The 19,852-nt window shown below is 37.8% G+C and overlaps 1 protein-coding gene across 2 annotated transcripts in view; it reads left to right on the top strand.

The window, feature by feature from the left end:
• Positions 1-7,510: 7,510 nt before the first annotated feature.
• Positions 7,511-19,852, top strand: part of LOC307129574 (ethanolamine-phosphate cytidylyltransferase-like) — a 55,863-nt gene continuing 43,521 nt past the window's right edge. The window contains exon 1 of one of the 2 annotated variants that reach the window (XM_079822115.1): positions 7,511-7,757. In XM_079822115.1, the coding sequence (XP_079678241.1) occupies positions 7,660-7,757 (98 nt within the window). In that variant the 5' untranslated portion in view covers positions 7,511-7,659. The remainder of the gene's footprint in view (positions 7,758-19,852) is intronic. The other variant, XM_079822116.1, reaches the window with a different exon arrangement.

Genomic DNA, 19,852 nt, shown 5'->3' with positions numbered 1-19,852 from the left:
CAGACGTCATAAAAACTTTCATTCTGGCTCCTCAGTGGACGTCTTTTCAACGTACGCCTCTAGGGGCAAAGACATTGAAAAGACGTCTTTTGGACATAACTTTGCTCAGTGGGATGCTTCACTGATGAGGTGGTATGCTTTGGATCATGAGCATTTTCTTTCCTTCTCCATACTCTTCTCTTCCCATCACTCCGGTACAAGTTGATCTTGGTCTCATCGGTCCATAGGATGTTGTTCCAGAACTGTGAAGGCTTTTTTAGATGTTGTTTGGCAAACTCTAATCTGGCCTTCCTGTTTTTGATGCTCACCAATGGTACACTTGAAATGAACTATGAACCTTTTATCTGCTCCTTGTAAATGGGATAATGAGGGAATAACACACACCTGGCCATGGAACAGCTGAGCAGACAATTGTCCCATTACTTTTGGTCCCTTAAAAAGTGGGAGGCACATATACAAACTATTGTAATTCCTACACCGTTCACCTGATTTGGATGTAAATACCCTCAAATTAAAGCTACAAGCCTGCAGTTAAAGCACATCTTGTTAGTTTAATTTCAAATCCATTGTGGTGGTGTATAGAGCCAAAACGATTAGAATTGTGTCGATGTCACAGATTTATGGACCTGACTGTATATATAATTTTATGTTTTTCATGCTGCTAAGAGCATCAACGGATAAGTACACGCTGCAAAGTTTTGGAAGTGACATCCACATATAAATGTGCGATTCACTACTTAAATCCTCCTGTGATGAGAGATGACACTGCACATTTAAATTACGATCATGGTTCCAGTGGCCTTAATCCACAAATCTGGCTTTTCAAAATATCGCAAAGCACAATAGTCACATAATAGTCAATTCCAACACAAGCTAGCCAAATTAAAGAAAAGTGGAAATGATTCAGAGCAGCATGTCATCGTATTTTACAGGACCCTCACAAAAATCTGACCTTATTCATGAGATAACGTATTGGTTCAACTCGTCTAATGCTCCTTGGTGCAGATTGGAGGCAATGTCATGTTTGTCCACTTCTTTACAGGCCCTACTCACTGCCCCTTTGCCTATTAACCCCTCCAGCGTTACAGATATTTTAGTTGTGATTTCTACCGTTAGGATATGGTCTCAATTTAGACAAGTTTTTTTCTGCCTCCTCTCTAATGCCATTATTTATGAATCACTCATTTCCCCCATCAATCACTGACCCTGTTTTTTTAGTGTGGCGCGACAAAGGATTAAGATATTTCAGAGACTTATACAAGGATTGTACTTTTTGCAGTTATGCAGGAATGAATTTGAACTGCCATCGTCCCAGCTCTTCCGCTATATTCAGGCTAGGCACTGCTGTGCTTCTCTACTTCCAACACTTTTTTCACAAATCGCACACCCTGGTGATAACCACAGCAACGGACGGGACAAAAATATATGTAAAATATTAAGCAATGTAAATGCAGACTGATAGATTAATAGAAAAATATTTATATTTTATATCAAAATGTTTTTGAAATGCTGATGCAATTATTTGTTAAAGTAAGGCCTTTATAAACCTTGTAATCTTGTAAATCTCTCACTACATTACTATTTTTGTTATAGTGGTGTTTAGGAGTCGTTGCTTACACATTACATCTGCACTTTACTAGAGCACCCTCACTTATTTCAGAAGCGCCCACAGTGATTTGATTCTGGAAACGGGCCTTTGGATGCAAGTTCTTCTTCCGACACTTCAGTTCAGCACTTTGAAAGCCGCTCTCTGGTTATACTACAGCTGACCACCCCCCTAAATCCCCAGTGTAGGTCGGTTTAAGATTAGGTGTGGGGTTAGAATTACGCAATTAGGTAGCGGCTTATAATTTGATAGGGAGTTAAAGCTGGGCACAACACCAGCGCTCCAGCCTCTGGATTCACACCAATCTTCCTTTTACACTATACTGCAGGGATAGAAATGCGCCTTTATCTGAATTAAATAAATAATATAAATATAAGTGCTTCATAATTCACACTTTTAGTATGGGTGTGTGTAATTTACACGGTACAACAAAATGTCAAAGTATCATCAAGTTATGTTTACCACAGGCTTTATTTTTGTAACAGTGGCTGTTTCAGAGGAACAAGAGTAGGATCCAGATGCAGCAAACATTTATTCAAACAAACATAAATCCAGGCAAAACTGATACACTATATTGCCAAAAGTATTGGGACACCCCTCCAAATCATTGAATTCAGGTGTTCAATCACTTCCATGGCCACAGGTGTACAAAATCAAGCACTAGGCATGCAGACACTTCTACAAACATTTGTGAAAGAATGGGTCGCTCTCAGGAGCTCAGTGAATTCAAGCGTGGTACTGTGATAGGTTGCCACCTGTGCAATAAGTCCATTTGTGAAATTTCCTCACTACTAAATATTCCACGCTCAACTGTTAACTGTTACTATAATAACAAAGTGGAAGCAACTGCGAACAACAGCAATTCAACCACAAAGTGGTATAGGCCACATAAAATCACAAAGCAGGGTCACAAAGCGGGGAATCTCCGCCAACAAGTGTGTGGATTAACAAAGAACTCCTACCATAAATTTAACTCAATGGGACGAACCAGTTGATTATTATTAGTAGGTTTCTGTTAATATTACTGTTTTAATTATTGTTTTAAAATCGCCTCCATCATGGAAAACATCTCCAATCCTCTAGTGTTTTCGGCTAGCTAGCACATGCAGATAGATTAATGACTGTCACAGAGTCCTCAATTCTTGTGGTCATCCAGTTATATAAATCATAGCCTGTTTTAAATTTATAAAATGTAGGCTATTATTATTATTTAAATCATGTATAATTTATATACATTTAATTATTTATCTAAAGAATACAGGGTTAATAAAGAATTTTGAATATTTTCCCCTACCGATCGAATGCGCCACAATCCAATCCAGTAGGTGGCGGTAATGCACATTCAGATCAAAGCGTGGCTTAACAGACTTCAAGCACGAAAAAGACAGAGACAGCACAGCAACCGTGTTTTTTAGAGGTAAGTACAAAAAGAATCATATAATTCATCTCAATTTTCATTTCGTGTTTTCATTTATCTTTATTTCTTACAACTTGTGTGCTTCTCCTGGGCGAGTCAGAGTGAACCGCAACGTTAATAGAGTCACGTGAATGCCCTCCGTACACAACCAACGCCAAGGATATTCTTTAATACATTGAATTTCAGTTTGTTTTTCACCAAACCAAACCCTATCATATTTTTTTATTAATCTTTATTTCTTAAGCTGGGCATACATGGTGCAATTTTCGTCCGATTTCGAGCAGAATTCTGACTCGTGCAACTCTTATTTGGGTCGGGACGATTTTCTGCTTTGTCGTGCGTCGTTTGTTGTGAGGTGTTCGTGTGATTTTAGAATCAAAATGATTAATCTGCGCGTGCAATGAGTAAGATGTGCATTTGTGGATCCAGTGTCGCGCATGCATTCATTGACTCATTTGTGAGCGGATCCTATTTGATTCATATGAGTTAATGAATGCATGCGCGGCACCGGATCCACAAATGCACATCTTACTCATTGCACGCACAGATTCTGACCAACATTAATAGAAAATCGAAATTTTGCATTCACAATTATGTCTATTTGTACAAAATGCTGCACATTCATGCAATTCTGTATTTAGCACACATAACACACTGGTGCTGCCCTTAATCACAGACATAAGACACACTTTGACTATTCCTGTCAGACGTCTACAGAAGCTCTTACTGAGAGTTAATAGAGGTTTAGATGTTGATGTTTATGTTTCATTTGAAGTCACCATTGTGGTGGGAAGCGTTTGCTTTAGTTGGGCTCTTGGTCCCCGTACTTAAGGTAGCTTTTCTTTGGCTGCTGTAACTGTGTGTGTGAAACACAATAGTTGTGGCTAAGAAAGCAAAGATAAAGTGACATTAGGTGTTGTCAGCCCCTTGTTGATGACTAAATCATCAGAAAGTCTAGAATCTGATGTTGTATTTTAAGTTTTGTGGGGGGTTTTTTTGGCGAATAGTCATTTATTATATCAACTATAAGCTTGTCAATCTAATGCATTGGCACCTATAGCAATAGAATGATAATTTGTCCTGAAGGATGATAAATTAAAACATTAAGTAAAAGATTGTTTGCAGTATGTGCACACAACGTTTTGAGCAAATATTTCACAGTCACACACAGACATCAAGATTTTGCATATGATTCACAACAACGGTGACAATCAAAACAAAAACCGCTTCATGCTGCAATGCATGATGGGTAGCTTCATAGTACAAAACTCATGCTTGATTGTCACCGTTGTTGTGAATCATATGCAAAATCTTGATGTCTGTGTGTGACTATGTGAAATATTTGCTCAAAATTGTTGTGTGCACATACTGTTTTATCATCCTTCAGGATAAATTATCATTTTGATACTATTGGTGCCAATACAGTGGGTTCACAAGGTTATAGTGGTTATAATAAATGACGATTTGCCAAACAAGCACACAAAACTTTAAAACAAACATCAGATGCTCACTTTCCAAAAGTTTAGTCATCAACAAGGAGCTGACAACACCTGATGTCACTTTATCTTTGCTTTCTCAGCCCAACTATTGTGCTTCACACACACAGTTACAGCAGTCAAAGAAAAGCTAACATAAAAACAGGGACCAAGAGCCCAACTAAAGCAAACGCTTCCCACCACAATGGTGACTTCAAATGAAACATAAACATCAACATCTAAACCTCTGTTAATTCTCAGTAAGAGCTTCTGTAGACGTCTGACAGAAATAGTCAAAGTGTGTCTTATGTCTGTGATTAAGGGCAGCTCCAGTGTCTCAGTGGGAAACACTGTCTCCTCACAGCAAGAAGATCCTGGATTGAATCCCACGATTCTCTCACGATCCAAAGATGTGTGAATTACAGATGCTAAGTTGTCTAAAGTGTCCAAAGGTGTGAGCTAAGTTTCTTTTATTTTCATGATTTCTGGACAAACACACACTGTCTGTGAGTTGCTTTGCAATTAGAAATGGAAAATATGTCCACAATTTGAACTAGTTTTTAACCTTGAGGTTTCCTGAATGTCTATATCGGCCGTGCAGAACACGTCAAAAACAGACGTCATAAAAACTTTCATTCTGGCTCCTCAGTGGACGTCTTTTCAACGTACGCCTCTAGGAGCAAAGACATTGAAAAGACGTCTTTTGGACATAACTTTGCTCGGTGGGACATTTCAAGTTTCACTTCATTTTGTAGTAATGTATAATTAATCACATTTCCAAATATTTACTAACTTCTTGTTGTTTTAGGTGCATTACAAGTGAATGCTGATAAAAAGGAAGCATCAGAGTTCATCTTTGCTGGGACGGTGCACAAATGGCTCCACAAATGGCTCCCTGAAAGGCTTGGGGGCATTGCTCGTGGTGGAAACCCCTGAGTTTAGAGTATTCAGAGTATTTCATTCTTTCTTCTACCTTTTTTCTTTCAGTAGTACTGTCCCATTTCTGTCTTTATTGACGAGTTTCCATTTGTATTTACTTCCGTTTTGCCAGGTTGTCATGTTTTTCACTTGTGTTATAAATTCAGATGTAATTGTTTTAAGTCAATGTGAGATTTCCTGTTGAAACTGTGGGGGCATAAATAAATACATTTGCATGTAAACTGAAGGATGTTGACTTTGAGTGACTTTTTGATAAAAAAAATCATATAAATTGCTGCCATACATGAAAATTAACTGGCATAGAATCCTGCTGTACATAAAGCAAGATTGATTTATAGTGTTTCTATGTTGATTCAGTGTTAAATAAGTGATTTAATTGTAGTTGAAAAAATATTGATTTTAAGCCCATCTTGATCTATTTTTCATCATTGAAATAACATTATTTCAGGGTGCAAACCTGTTAAATTTCAACATTGATTCAATGATATTTTAGTTGATGCATTAACATTGATTCAACGATGATTCAGTGTTGGTCTGCTATCTGGGTAGCTACAGACCTCCAAACTTCATGTGGCCTTCAGATTAGCTCAAGAACAGTGCTTCATGGAATGGGTTTCCATGGCAGAGCAGCTCATCCAAGCCTTACATCACCAAGTGCAATGCAAAGCGTTGGATGCAGTGGTGTAAAGCACGCCGCCACTGGACTCTAGAGCAGTGGAGACGTGTTCTCTGGAGTGACCAATCAAGCTTCTCTGTCTGGCAATCAGATGGATGAGTCTGGGTTTGTTGGTTGCCAGGAGATTACTGGCCAGATTACTTGCCTGACGGCATTGTGCCAAGTGTAAAGTTTGGTGGAGAGGGGATTATGGTGTGGGTTGTTTTTCAGGGGTTGGGCTTGGTCCCTTAGTTCCAATGAAAGGAACTCTTCAAGCTTCAGCATACCAAGACATTTTGGACAATTTCATGCTCCCAACTTTGTGGGAACAGTTTGGGGATGACCCCTTGCTGTTCCAACATGCTGCGAACCAGTGCACAAAGCAAGGTCCATAAAGACATGGATGAGTGAGTTTGGTGTGGAGGAACTTGACTGGCCTGTACAGAGTCCTGACCTCAACCCGATAGAACAGCTTTGGGATGAATTAGAGCGGAGACTGAGAGCCAGGCCTTCTCGTCCAACATCAGTGCCTGACCTCACAAATGCACTTCTAGAAGAATGGTCAGAAATTCCCATAAACACACTCCTAAAGCTTGTGGAAAGCCTTCCCAGAAGAGGTGAAGCTGTTATAGCTGCAAAGGGTGGGCCAACTCCATATTAACCCCTACGGATTAAGAATGGGATGTCATTAAAGTTCATGTGCTTGTAAAGGCAGACGTCCCAAAACTTTTGGCAATATAGTGCATATCAGTAGGATTTCAGTACAATAAACATTCAGATTTTAGTTTTTCAAAGAAAGTGTTTGTTTGTTGTATGTTTCCATATCTTTTTACAACTGGTATCAATCACTACTGCCACATCCAAAATTAAGATACATTTCATATTATAGGATGTCATAGCTCATAGGTAAATTTTGTGAGTCCAGAAGTCTTTATCTTAAGGTCTTTTTATATTTGGATTACCTTATTATTAAACTAATTATATGTTGTCCGTCAGTGCACTACAAATGTAAATGTGTAAGCGAGACGCCTGTCCCAGACGCAGATACAGCCAGGTATGGATTTCAGCTCATGACACGAGAGCTGAGATTATGTAACGGGTCTAATGTCCGCTGTCTGTCACCACTCGTACGAGTCCGAGCCATATGACGCCACTTCCCGGGAAGCAAACTTACAAACCCTACTATTGCTAAGGCGAAGGACATGAATATACATTTAATCGTGTTGACGTTGCTTGAAGACCTTCCGGGGGCGCGCAGCACGCAAATTAATATTTACGAGCCGCGCTATGACTGGGACGCGTTCATTCGCTTAGCCTTTCACCACATTAATGAGTTCCCATCGCTAATATTCATGAGGAAGCCTTCACAGTAGTGGGATTCGTAATTTGGCTGGCCGGCCTAGGAGGCGTTGTCCCATTAGAACGTCATCATCATTTTATGCAGAAGCCGGCTATCCTGGAAACGCACAGAGGTTTCCCGGTCCTGTAACACACGCTGAATACCAATATAGTGGATTATCAGTGTTTCTACTTTGTGCTGCAGTGCTTGCAAACAGGGCTTTATGAAATGATGAAGAACGGGCATCATGTGGTCAGCGCCCCGTCCGCCGCAGTCTGCAGTCCGGAGAAGAGGAGGCGCACTATCCGCGTCTGGTGCGATGGATGGTGAGTGTCATATCCCACCACTGACTGGAGCTCTGTTTGCATTTCCTAAATAATATAGACTTGGACTATGGAATTGGAATATGGACTATAGACTTGACAGCCACAGCATGTCTTAAAACATTAAATGCTCAAGAAGTTTTTACTTTACCATTAATAGCCTATTACTACCAACATTTATTCTGCTAATGCAAAATAATTATTATGAATATTTAATCAGCCTAATTTTGGCCGATAATTCTTTATATTTGAAATCCTATAACCGAAATATTGATTAATCTAAATCCATATTTCTGTCAAGACCACTATCGTCAAAGATGATTGACAGTTAGCATAATTAGTTTGGATTGGCAGTATGGATCTGTCCTGGGCAAGAAATCCAGCCTAGCATGGATAAGAGCAGGGAGCGATAACCCCGTATTTCAGATATCACTACACAGCAAAATCCCCAGTGTTAAATTAACACTCCTCAGTGTGCATATGTGTCCACACTACAGGGTGTTAAAAGTAACACTTAAAAAGTGTTAAAGTTAATGAGATAATTAAGTGATTAATTAAGTGATGATTGACCATTAGTGATGAGAAACACAAGAACTAATACTACAGCCACAGCTTTAGATGAAATCAACTGAAGATAAAAGAAGACATTAAATCTCTGAAGATCTCAGCAGAGGAGGATTAAACAACTCCACAATCAGCATTACCAGCTTCACACATTACTAACCAGACTGACTTTATTTCTGTCAGACAACTACAGAAGCTCTTATTGAGGTTTAGATGTTGATGATTTATTGAAAATAATAGTTTTGTTTGACGCCACCATTATGGTGATTAGTGTTGCTTTAGTTGGGTTGTTGACCCTTGACTTGTCAGCAGTTTCTTTCTGGCTGCTGTAGCTGTTTGTTACAGTGAGAACAGCAAGAGGAAATTGATGATGACAAGTTGATGACAGCTGATGTTGTCTTGTTGTTGGTGATACAGTTATAATCATCATATGGTGCCTTATTTGCTGATCTCCTGAGAGTCATGGATTATAGTAGCATTGTGACTCTACAGCAGGAGATCCAGCAGTGTTTTCATCAGATAAACTGATCAACGTTTAGTATGTGTACAATCTTGTTTTCCGGTTTAATAACACATTACACAATCAGCACTTCTAACTCCTGCGAGATTAACTCACACACAGACATCAAGAATCTGCCTATGAATCTCAACAATGGTGACATGCATTCTGGGTGCATCATGCAAAACTCATCCATGGCTCCCAGAATGCATTGAGGCATGAAGCATGTCACCATTGTTGAGATTCATAGGCAGATTTTTGATGTCTGTGTGTGAGTTAATCTCGCAGGAGTTACAAGTGATTAGTGTAGAATCTGCTTTAAAACCTATTCAGCTTTACTGATTTAAATCAATGTGAATCTTTTCTGGAATCACAATAAAAACAAAGTTAATAGTATATTGCTCAGACTCAGCCATAAAATCAGTGATTAAAATCACTATACAATGATCATATTCTTATCACTGAGCAGTCAACAGCATCTGATTGTGTTTTCTCTTGCTTTTCTTGCCATAACATACTCAGTTACAGCAGCCAGAGAAATACTAATATTAAAATGTCATCAAACTGCCCAACTAAAGAAAACACTAATCACCATGATGGTGACATTAAAAAAAGTTTCAACACAAAATCAACAAAAATGTAATTCTCGCTTCTGTAGTCATCTGACAGAAATAAAGTCAGTCTGGTTAGTAATGTGTGAAGCTGGTAATGCTGTTTGTGGAGTTGTTTAATCCTCCTCTGCTGAGATCTTCAGAGATTTAATGTCTTCTTTTATCTTCAGTTGATTTCATCTAAAGCTGTGGCTGAAGTTGTAGTTCTTGTGTTTCTCATCACTAATGGTCAATCATCACTTAATTAATCACTTAATTATCTCATTAACTTTAACACTTCTTAAGTGTTACTTTTAACACCCTGTAGTGTGGACACATATGTACACTAAGGAGTGTTAATTTAACACTGGGGATTTTGCTGTGTAATGTCCATATTGTACAAAAATAATTCGGGAGTTTGATTCAAGAGGAATCAGAATGTGAGAGCTAAATATGAAAGGCAAATATTGTACAAACGTATCGTAAACATATCCTAGAAGTAATATAAGAAAAATGCTACATATTTCTCAGCCAAAAAGTAGTAGCAATAAATAACACCAGTAATATGCTATTATTAACAGCAAAAGCTTTATAAAAACAGAAAATAACAGCACCTTTCAGCCTGTCACCATCATGCAAACATGAAATATCAAATATGCAGTAGTAGTTATTTACAGGTTTTTCCATTGAGTTGTTTTTCCTGCTGTTGTTTTTTCAATGCAATATCGCATTATTCGTGAACAGCCGCTTGTGTTCTACTTTCACTGAGCGTCATATGAGATTAGACTCGCCATCATGTGGTCGGATCATTTTCTGTTGTCATTTGTCAACATGCATATAACGTTTGCTAACATTTTTATTCACAACTACGATTTCTTGAAGTAATAAATTATTAAATCGTGGCAAAACATTACATTCAAATTAATCAGAAAAATCGCCCAGCCCCATATGGAGTGAATTCTGTGCCATAATTAAACAAACAAATCCAGCATTTTGCAAACAAACACAATCTGCTTTGCAAAGGAAAACTCGACTCGCAAACAAACAGAAAGTGGTGTGCAAATACAAAGGTCAGTTTGAGCGAAAATGCAGAGGAGTAACAAATATATGTGACCAGTCACGGAAGGTATAGGGACACAAGTCGGTTCTGGAGCATTTTGAGTTATTTACAGATTCTGAAAGTGTAGTCTCCAAGCTTTCCAGTGATGTGTAACACATGGAAATCTGATAATATGGAGAAGTTGTGGCCATTTGAAAGTAGGCACTCAAAAAAGCTTAACAGGGAGAAATTTGCCTCTAAAGATTTTGTTCTCACCTGCTGGGAGTGCCAATAGGGCTCATTTACATCTAGATAAGCCATACCCCCTGTAAAGCTGCATGGTTACAGTCGGACCGCATACTATTAATAATAAAGGATAATGTGCATTGTAAATGTCAGTAATTTATTTTATAGTTATATTTAGAGGCTGAAATATCCCAGCCAGCAGAGCCATGTGGGGCCCAAATGGGTTTGACCTGGGCTATCTAACTGGGACCCAGCCAGTTTTGCACCCAGTTTCCATGTAGGCCCCACATGGATTTGCCCAGATGAAATGAACACTGCTTAGTGTGCACACTACAGGCTGTTTAACGTAACACTTAATCAGTGTTGGAGGTAATGAGATAATTAAGTGATTGAATAATGATTTGGTATTAGTGAAGAATACCTGCTGTTAACAAGCATAATCACTGAAGGAAAGAGAAACACAAGAACTACTTCCAGCCACAGCCTTGGATGAAATCAACTGAAGATAAAATACATTACATCTCTCAAGATCTGATTAAACAACTCCACAAACAACATTAGCTTCACTTATTATTAACCAGACTGACTTTATTTCTGTCATACATCTACAGAAGTTCGTATTAAGAATTAATAAGAGGCTTAGATGTTGATTACTTATTTGAAAGTAATAGTTTGATTTGATGTTACCATTGAGGCGATCAGTGTGTGCTTTAGTCAGTCTCTTGACTTTTCAACATTAGTTTTTCTCTTGACAGCTGTGTCTGTTTGTTATGGTGAGAACAGCAAGAGAAACTATAATCAGATGCTGATTAATGATAAGAAAATAATCATCATATATTGGCTTAACTCATTGATATTTTGTGGGAGGTTTATACTGGTAGTTTGTTATTAATTCTGTTTTATTGTTATGATTCTACTGCAAGAGAATAATATAATTTAATCAGAACATCAAACGATTTATAACACACCATTTACATATTTTGGTCGCTTGTGAATTTTACTCGCACACAGACATCAAGAATCAGCATATGAATCTCAACAATGGTGACATGCTTCAATGGTGCATTCTGAGTGCATCATACGAAACTTATCCATGGCTCCCAGAATGCATTGCACCATTGAAGCATGTCACCATTGTTGATATTCATATGCTGATTCTTGATGTCTGTGTGCGAGTAAAACTTACAGGAGACCAAAATATGTAAATGGTGTGTTATAAATCGTTTGATGTCCTGATTAAATTCTATTTTTTTCTTGCTGTAAAATCACAACAATAAAACAGAGTTAATAACATACTACCTGTATAAACCTCCCACGTAATATCAATGAGTTACGCCAATATATGATGATTATATTCTTATCATCAATCAGCTTACAGCATCTGATTATAGTTTCTCTTGCTGTTCTCGCCATAACAAACTAACACAGCTGTCAAAAGAAAAACTAATGTTAAAAAGTCAAGAGCCTGACTAAAGCACACACTGATCGCCTCAATGGTAACATCAAACAAACTATTACTTTCAAATAAGTAATCAACATCTAAGCCTCTTCTTAATTCTTAATACAAACTTCTGTAGATGTATGACAGAAATAAAGTCAGTCTGGTTAGTAATAAGCTAATGTTGTTTGTGGAGTTGTTTTATCAGATCTTGAGAGATGTAATGTATTTTATCTTCAGTTGATTTCATCCAAGGCTGTGGCTGGAAGTAGTTCTTGTGTTTCTCTTTCCTTCAGTGATTATGCTTGTTAACAGCAGGTGTTCTTCACTAATACAAAATCATTATTCAATCACTTAATTATCTCATTACCTCCAACACTGATTAAGTGTTACATTAATCAGCCTGAAGTGTGCACACTAAGCAGTGTTCATTTCATCTGGGCAAATCCATGTGGGGCCTACATGGAAACTGGGTGCAAAACTGGCTGGGTCCCAGTTAGATAGCCCAGGTCAAACCCATTTGGGCCCCACGTGGCTCTGCTGGCTGGGATGTGAGTTTTATCTTTTTATAAAACCTTTTTATTTGTTATTTGCTGGTTTTCTACATAAAACTTGGTGAATTGATTTCATTGTGTAGCATTGGGACTTTTTAACAGGATTCTGTGATAACCGTCATGATCAACTATTATAAACTAAAATCAACTATAATTATGTGTTTTTATAGTATAATATGCAAAGTACAATTTTCTATAAGAAAAAAAAAAACTCTGATTCTGTTCTTTTCTCTGACATTTAAGGGTAACATAGGCCTACAAAGGCTCTTTTAGGTCTAAAACAGTTTGGATAGTTGTTAATACAGCGTTCCCACAGCTTGGTTAACTTCAAATTCAAGAACCTTTCAAGGACTTTACTTTTGGCCATATGACAGAGGTCTGATATTCTATTTTTCATATTTCTGTTTTGCATAAAACTGAAGAATATTCGGTACATCCTATACTGTAATGATCTGATATTAACTTTTGCATGGATTTTATTGAAAAGAGCTTAGGCTCATGTAACTAGTCTATTTTTGCAATATTTCACGGTGTGTCTGTGAAACGCTGAGGTACCGTAGTGGTTTTGTGCGCGCGTGAACATCATGGCAATGTACAACACAAAGTACCTCACGCGGGAAACACTTAATGTAATGCATAAATGCAAGTAACAAACGTAAATCAAGCATAGTCCACGAAGTGTTGGCGAAATAACACATTATCGGACTGGAGAGAATAATATGGAATTTCTTCCTGAAAACTTCTTGCACAAAATAAATTCAAGCACTTTCAAGGACCTGTATGTATGTTTATTTTCAGTCATGTCATTGTACTCAGCCCTCTCTTTCTGCACAAGGGAAAGATGATCGTGTTGGTTCTTTACTGCTTCAGACATTGTGTTACCTGGGAGGTTTGCACTTCGTATCAACTGCTCGTTGCTCGCTGCTCGTGTATCAGCCACCAGGGTTGCCAGATTTCACAATAAAGCCTGCACAATTGCTACTCAAAACTATCCCAAAACAAGCCCAATCGCGTTTCAGGGGGGCTTCTCTGGTAAAAATCGCATTTTCAGGGGGTAAAATATGTGTTTTTTTGGCATGGTTGCCTACTAAAATTCACATTCCCGGGGCTAAATATCACATAATTGGGGTCGCTTCAACCCGCGGACATGAAAAACAGCGGACTTGGCAACACTGAGCCACGCCTCCCTTAGAGGGCGGGACAATAACAAAAGAGAAACACGCCTCTGCTGCATGCTAGAATCTCCTAAAAACAAGGCGATTTCAACCTCAAAGTGTATGCTTTTAAATATACCAATACTGAAAAAAAACGCTTCATTCTCATTTTGCTCTAAATTTGTGCTGCCGACTTGTGTCCCTGGTTGCCGTAACGGGTCACATATGTATTTTGTTTTGCAAATAATAAATGAGTGCGAGTAAGTTACATCATATTTCACAAATAAATACAAAGGATCCTACAAATTGCATGTAACCTTTGAACAAATACCAAATCCGGTCCATACAAATGCCTGTCTATTACAATCTGTCAGCTTAATTTTCTCACAAATGCAGTTTGCGCAGATTTTCTTACAAATGCAGTTTGCGCAGATTTTCTTACAAAAACAGTTTGCACAGATTTTCTTACAAAGGCAGTTTGCGCAGATTTTCTTACAAAAACAGTTTGCGCAGATTTTCTCACAAATGCAGTTTGCGCAGATTTTCTTACAAATGCAGTTTGCGCAGATTTTCTCACAAATGCAGTTTGCGCAGATTTTCTTACAAATGCAGTTGAGCAACTTCCTCTTGCAAAACAGCAGATTTCAGGCATGTAGTAATTAATTCATATCACAATTGAGTTTGATACACAATACTGATCTTGCAATACATACACACCCACAATACTTTGAACAAATCCAAAATAGTTCAAATGGTAGGCTATAGTTTTTAATTATTACTTTTAACACTTTTAACACAGTTCATTAAAGTGCAAAATTGTTTATTACATCAGAGGTGAACTTAGCCTGGGCTTGGTCCTTCTCCCCCAGGAAATGGTGACAGCAGAAAATAAATATTCATCATTCTGCTTTAATATATAGCCTACTCTGCTGAAAATATATGTTATTTTTATTTTATTAAAAATAATTAATAAAAATGGAAGCTGAAATGTGTGCCCTTCAGGATTTACCATATTTGATGTGACATTAAAATATCTCAAACAAAACTAAATCTGTCTAAACTTTAAACCACAATACATTGTTGCATTTTTGTATTGCAATATATTGTGACGCGATACACCCTTACATTATTTTGAATGTTCTCTGCGACAAAAATGTTATCATCATATGTACAAATTACACAAGTAAATTATTTTTTATATCCCGTTACACTACAGTGGATAAATGGTATGGAGGATGGATGCATGCATGCATGCATTTTAATGAGAAACAAATAGCCCTAGCTTAAATGTTTTCAGCCACGTCACTAATTTTGCACTGATCGGTCATGATATTATCTTTAAATTATTATGATTTTTTTTATATTGAAGTAGGGTTGGCATAGTGAAAATCTCAAAAAGATAAGACAGAAACTCTGTTCACCGCTCATTTTCGTCAGCTGAAAACGTTTTTCAGGGCTTCTCGGACTAGCGTAAATTGACCCAAGGCGCCATCTGCTGTTTTGCAAGAGGAAGTTGCGCAAACTGCATTTGTGAGAAAATCTGCGCAAACTGCATTTGTGAGAAAATCAAGTTGAGAGTGCAACAGACAGGAATGCATTTGTATGGACTAGATTTGGTATTTGTTCAAAGGTTACGTGCAATTTGTAGGATGGTTTGCATTTATTTGTGAAATATGATTTATGCTCACTCACACTCACACAATACGTTTGTTACTCTGCGTTTTCGCTCAAACTGACCTTTGTATTTGCACACCGCTTTCTGTTTGTTTGCGAGTCGAGTTTTCCTTTGCAAAACAGATCGTGTTTGTCTGCAAAATGCTGGATTTGTTTGTTTAATTATGGCACAGAATTCACTCCATTTACTACACTCTAAAAAGAGATGTGTTAAAAAACAACACACTGAGTGTGTTGATGGTATTTTGACACATGTTGTGTAGATATAACACACAATGTGTGTTAAATGTTACTCTGGATGAACAGCAGTGGGTGTTTTGGCAGCCAATCACATCATGCCTCTTTTTTAATGTCTTTTTCAAATGTTTTCACCGCTTTTCACTTGTTATCACTGACCAGACTGACTTTATTTCTGTCAGACAGAAGCTCTTATTGAGATGAAACGGATTTGGTGTTGATGATTCAGTGAATGTTTCATCTGAAGTCACCAGAATCGTGATTAGTGGCTCCTTTATTTGAGCTCTTGACCCTTGACTCTGTCACATCAGTTTTTCTGTGTGATGTGAATGAATGTTTATTAAACACATTTGAAGCAGCAGAACTAACCATGAGAAAACAATGATCAGATGATAATGTTATCATCGCATACATTTGCTGAGTTCAGGAAAGAATTTGATAACTGAAACTTTACTGTAAAAATTATTTTGTGCTGTTAATAATTATTTTATGATATTGATGTCATCATCTGCACATTTGATTTTAGATACACAGAGCACATAAGATGTTCTAGTCTATGGTGTCACACAGGCACACACACATATCAAGAATCAGCTCATGAATCTCAATAATGGTGACAAACCAAAAGCTTCATCCCGCAATGCATTCTGGGAGTCACCATAGTACAAAACTCATCCATGACTCCCAGCATGCACTGCAGGATGAAGCGTTTGTCACCATTGTTGTGATTCATGATCTGATTCTTGATGTGTGTGTTTGACGAGTATCTGCTGCGGCTCTAAACTTTCTGAAAACATTGAATTTATATTTTTTTAAGAATTCATTCTGCACTACTGGACATCATGGACTAATTTCACCAAACTTTTATAGCTAACAGCACACAAATAAAGTAAATGTAAACCATCCATTTAATCATAAACTGGATCAGATCTTGACATTATGACTTGATCAAGAAACTTCTGATCGTGTTTTCTTTCATGACATAACAAACATATTTGATTAAAATGCAGTTACAGCAGAAAGAGAAGAATTAAAAGACAAGTAAAGGGTCAAGAGCTCAAATAAAGGAGCCACTGATCACGATTCTGGTGACTTCAGATGAAACATTCAATGAACCATCAACATCCAAACCTCTGTTCATCTCAATAAGAGCTGGTGTGTATAGATTCATGATGTCTAAAACATCCAGGTAATCCAATAAACAGTCAAACACACTTTATTAAACGTCAATGGACTAAACACAAGTTAACAATACGTGTCAGTGTTCATCCAAACACGAAGTAACTCTGGCAAATACACACATACAGTCACATGTTGTGTAACTATAACACATTATTGTGTAAAAGGTTTCAACACACTTCTGTGTAAGAGGAATAACACATTAGTAGAGTTACAGGTAACACGGAGATGTGTTAAAGAAAATGACACAGGTTGTGTGTTAAATTATACGCAACATGTGTTGTCCCTGAGCACACACACTACATGTGTTAACATCTACACAACATGTGTTGTCCCTGAGCACACACACTACATGTGTTAAAATCTACACAACATGTGTTAAAATCTACACAACATGTGTTGTCCCTGAGCACACACACTACATGTGTTAAAATCTACACAACATGTGTTGTCCCTGAGCACACACACTACATGTGTTAAAATCTACACAACATGTGTTAAAATCTACACAACATGTGTTGTCCCTGAGCACACACACTACATGTGTTAAAATCTACACAACATGTGTTGTCCCTGAGCACACACACTACATGTGTTAAAACTGACACAACATGTGTCAATTTTTAACACATCTGGTTGTGTTGTTCTCAACACATCATGTTATAAAGCACCGACACACACCATCATTGTGCATTGTATGCAGTGTTTATGTTCTCAAACAAACAGGCCTGAGTAATTAAAGTTATTTATATAGAATGTTTTATCAGTTGCTACAATTTAATTTAATTCAAAGCGCAAACTCTGTCAACTGTTATCTCTTCATGATCTTTTCTCAAAAGCGGCATCGATGTGGTGTTGAAGTGTGAATAATTGAGTTTATAGAGTCATAGAGTTTGAAACATTGTCTTGTACTTTGTGTGCACATGCGTTCTGTACTCGACTATTGATTAAATGCTTAATAATTTAGTTTCACTTTATTTTTAAAATTACATCTGAGTATGTGATTACCTGACACAATTAGTGTGTTAAAATGACTTACACATTAATCGTGTTAAATTTGACACAACATGTGTTGTCCCTGAGCACACTCACTACATGTGTTAAAACTAACACAACATGTGTCATTTTTAACACATCTCTTTTTAGAGTGTACCGCCTTCCGTATTCAACTTACGCAGAAAGTGTTACGCCTCTCTCAGTTCAAAACGCTTACGTTACGTCAGACGTTATCGTCTGACCAGTTACACTTTTTCCATAAGTTGAATACGGAAGGCGGTCTGCCGGGAGCTATATATTTTAACTTTATAACGTGTTAAATAAGGATATTTTTCTTACACAAACCCATCGATTCGTTTCAGAAGGCCTTTATTAACCCCTGAGCCTTTTATAATAGATGGATGCACTTTTATAATATCAAAATCAACTGCAGGCGGTCGATCCTTTTCCTATTTAGCACCTAAACTCTGAAACAGTCTTCCTAGCATTGTTCGGGAAGCAGACACACTCTGTCAGTTTAAATCTAGACTAAAAACACATCTCTTTACTATGGTATCCACATAAAACACTTTTTCAATTAAATGATTGTTAGGCTGCATTAACTAGGTCAGCCGGAACCGGGAACACTTCCCATAACACCTGATGTACCCGCTACATCATAAGAAGAACGGCATCTACGCTAATTTTAGGCTCTCTGTTTATCCCGAGGTTTACTGCACTCAGCCGGATCCAGGCCGTATCCAGATCAGATGCTGGACCTGCACCCAGACATGACCATCGCATGACCCTGAAGTGTCTGCAGAGGCCGTGTCAACTAGACTCCCCCTGAAATTACCTCATCGACACGGCATCCTCAATTAACCCGTCTCCGGTGTGATGATTCCGATTGTTTGAATATTCCTATTTAATAATTATTTAATCAATACGTCATCCTCTATAAACCCGTCTCCGGCGTGTTGCCACCGATCTTTTGAATATTTCGATCTAATATGACCCCTGACCTGTAAAGTTGCCAGAATAATAATCATACGCTGTTTGTTAATTGGCCAGAGGAGAACTGGCACCCCAACTGAGCCTGGTTTCTCCCAAGGTTTATTTTTCTCCATTATGCCCTGATGGAGTTTTGGTTCCTTGCCACTGTCGCCTCTGGCTTGGCTTGCTCAGTTGGGGACACACATTTTCACAAATTTTCAACTAAATATCCAAATAAATCAAATTAGTAAACTATATTAACTATCTGAACTAAATTACTGATCTGCTACATTGTCATTGTATGATAACTGAAATGAGCTGATGACGTCGCCGTTTTCTCCAGAGCAGCTGTACGGCCAATTCAAATTCTGTTGCATTACTTTCCTGTTTAACACTGTGAAGCTGCTTTGAAACAATCTGCATTGTAAAAAGTGCTATATAAATAAAGATGACTTGACCTGACTTGACTTTTATGAGGTTCAAATTTTGGGCTGCCATTCACTGCCATTTTTTAATATAACTCCGATTGTGTTCGTCTATAAGAAGAATGTCATATATACACCTAGGATGGCTTGAGGGGGTGTAAATCATGGGCTAATTAAAATTTTTGGCTGAATTATCCATTTAATAAGGGAACAACAAAAGCTGATTTCCAGTATCTAATCAAAGATTAAAAAGATAAGTTAAAGGGGATGAAATATTTGTAGTTGAGTTGAGACATTAGTATAATTTCTTTCTAAAAGCAGGCTGAGTCTGATTGAACATCACAGTTTGTGAGTGCATGCAGCTGAAAAGAGGTGTTTGGATTCATGTGCAATGCATGATGAACAGGATTATTGAGCCTTTCTCTTTCAGAATTCCAGCCGTTTCTGTCTGCCTGTGTGATGGTGTTTTTTTTTCAAATGTTGCAGAATGTTTGGGATGCCAGAATATTTGACAGCGGAATGAAGGCAGTG

Source organism: Gobio gobio, assembly GCF_949357685.1.
Source record: "Gobio gobio genome assembly, chromosome: 1".
In the NCBI taxonomy this organism is placed as follows: Eukaryota; Metazoa; Chordata; class Actinopteri; order Cypriniformes; family Gobionidae; genus Gobio; species Gobio gobio.
Note: the sequence above shows the minus strand (reverse complement) of the source record. Positions and strands in the feature narration are given on the sequence as shown.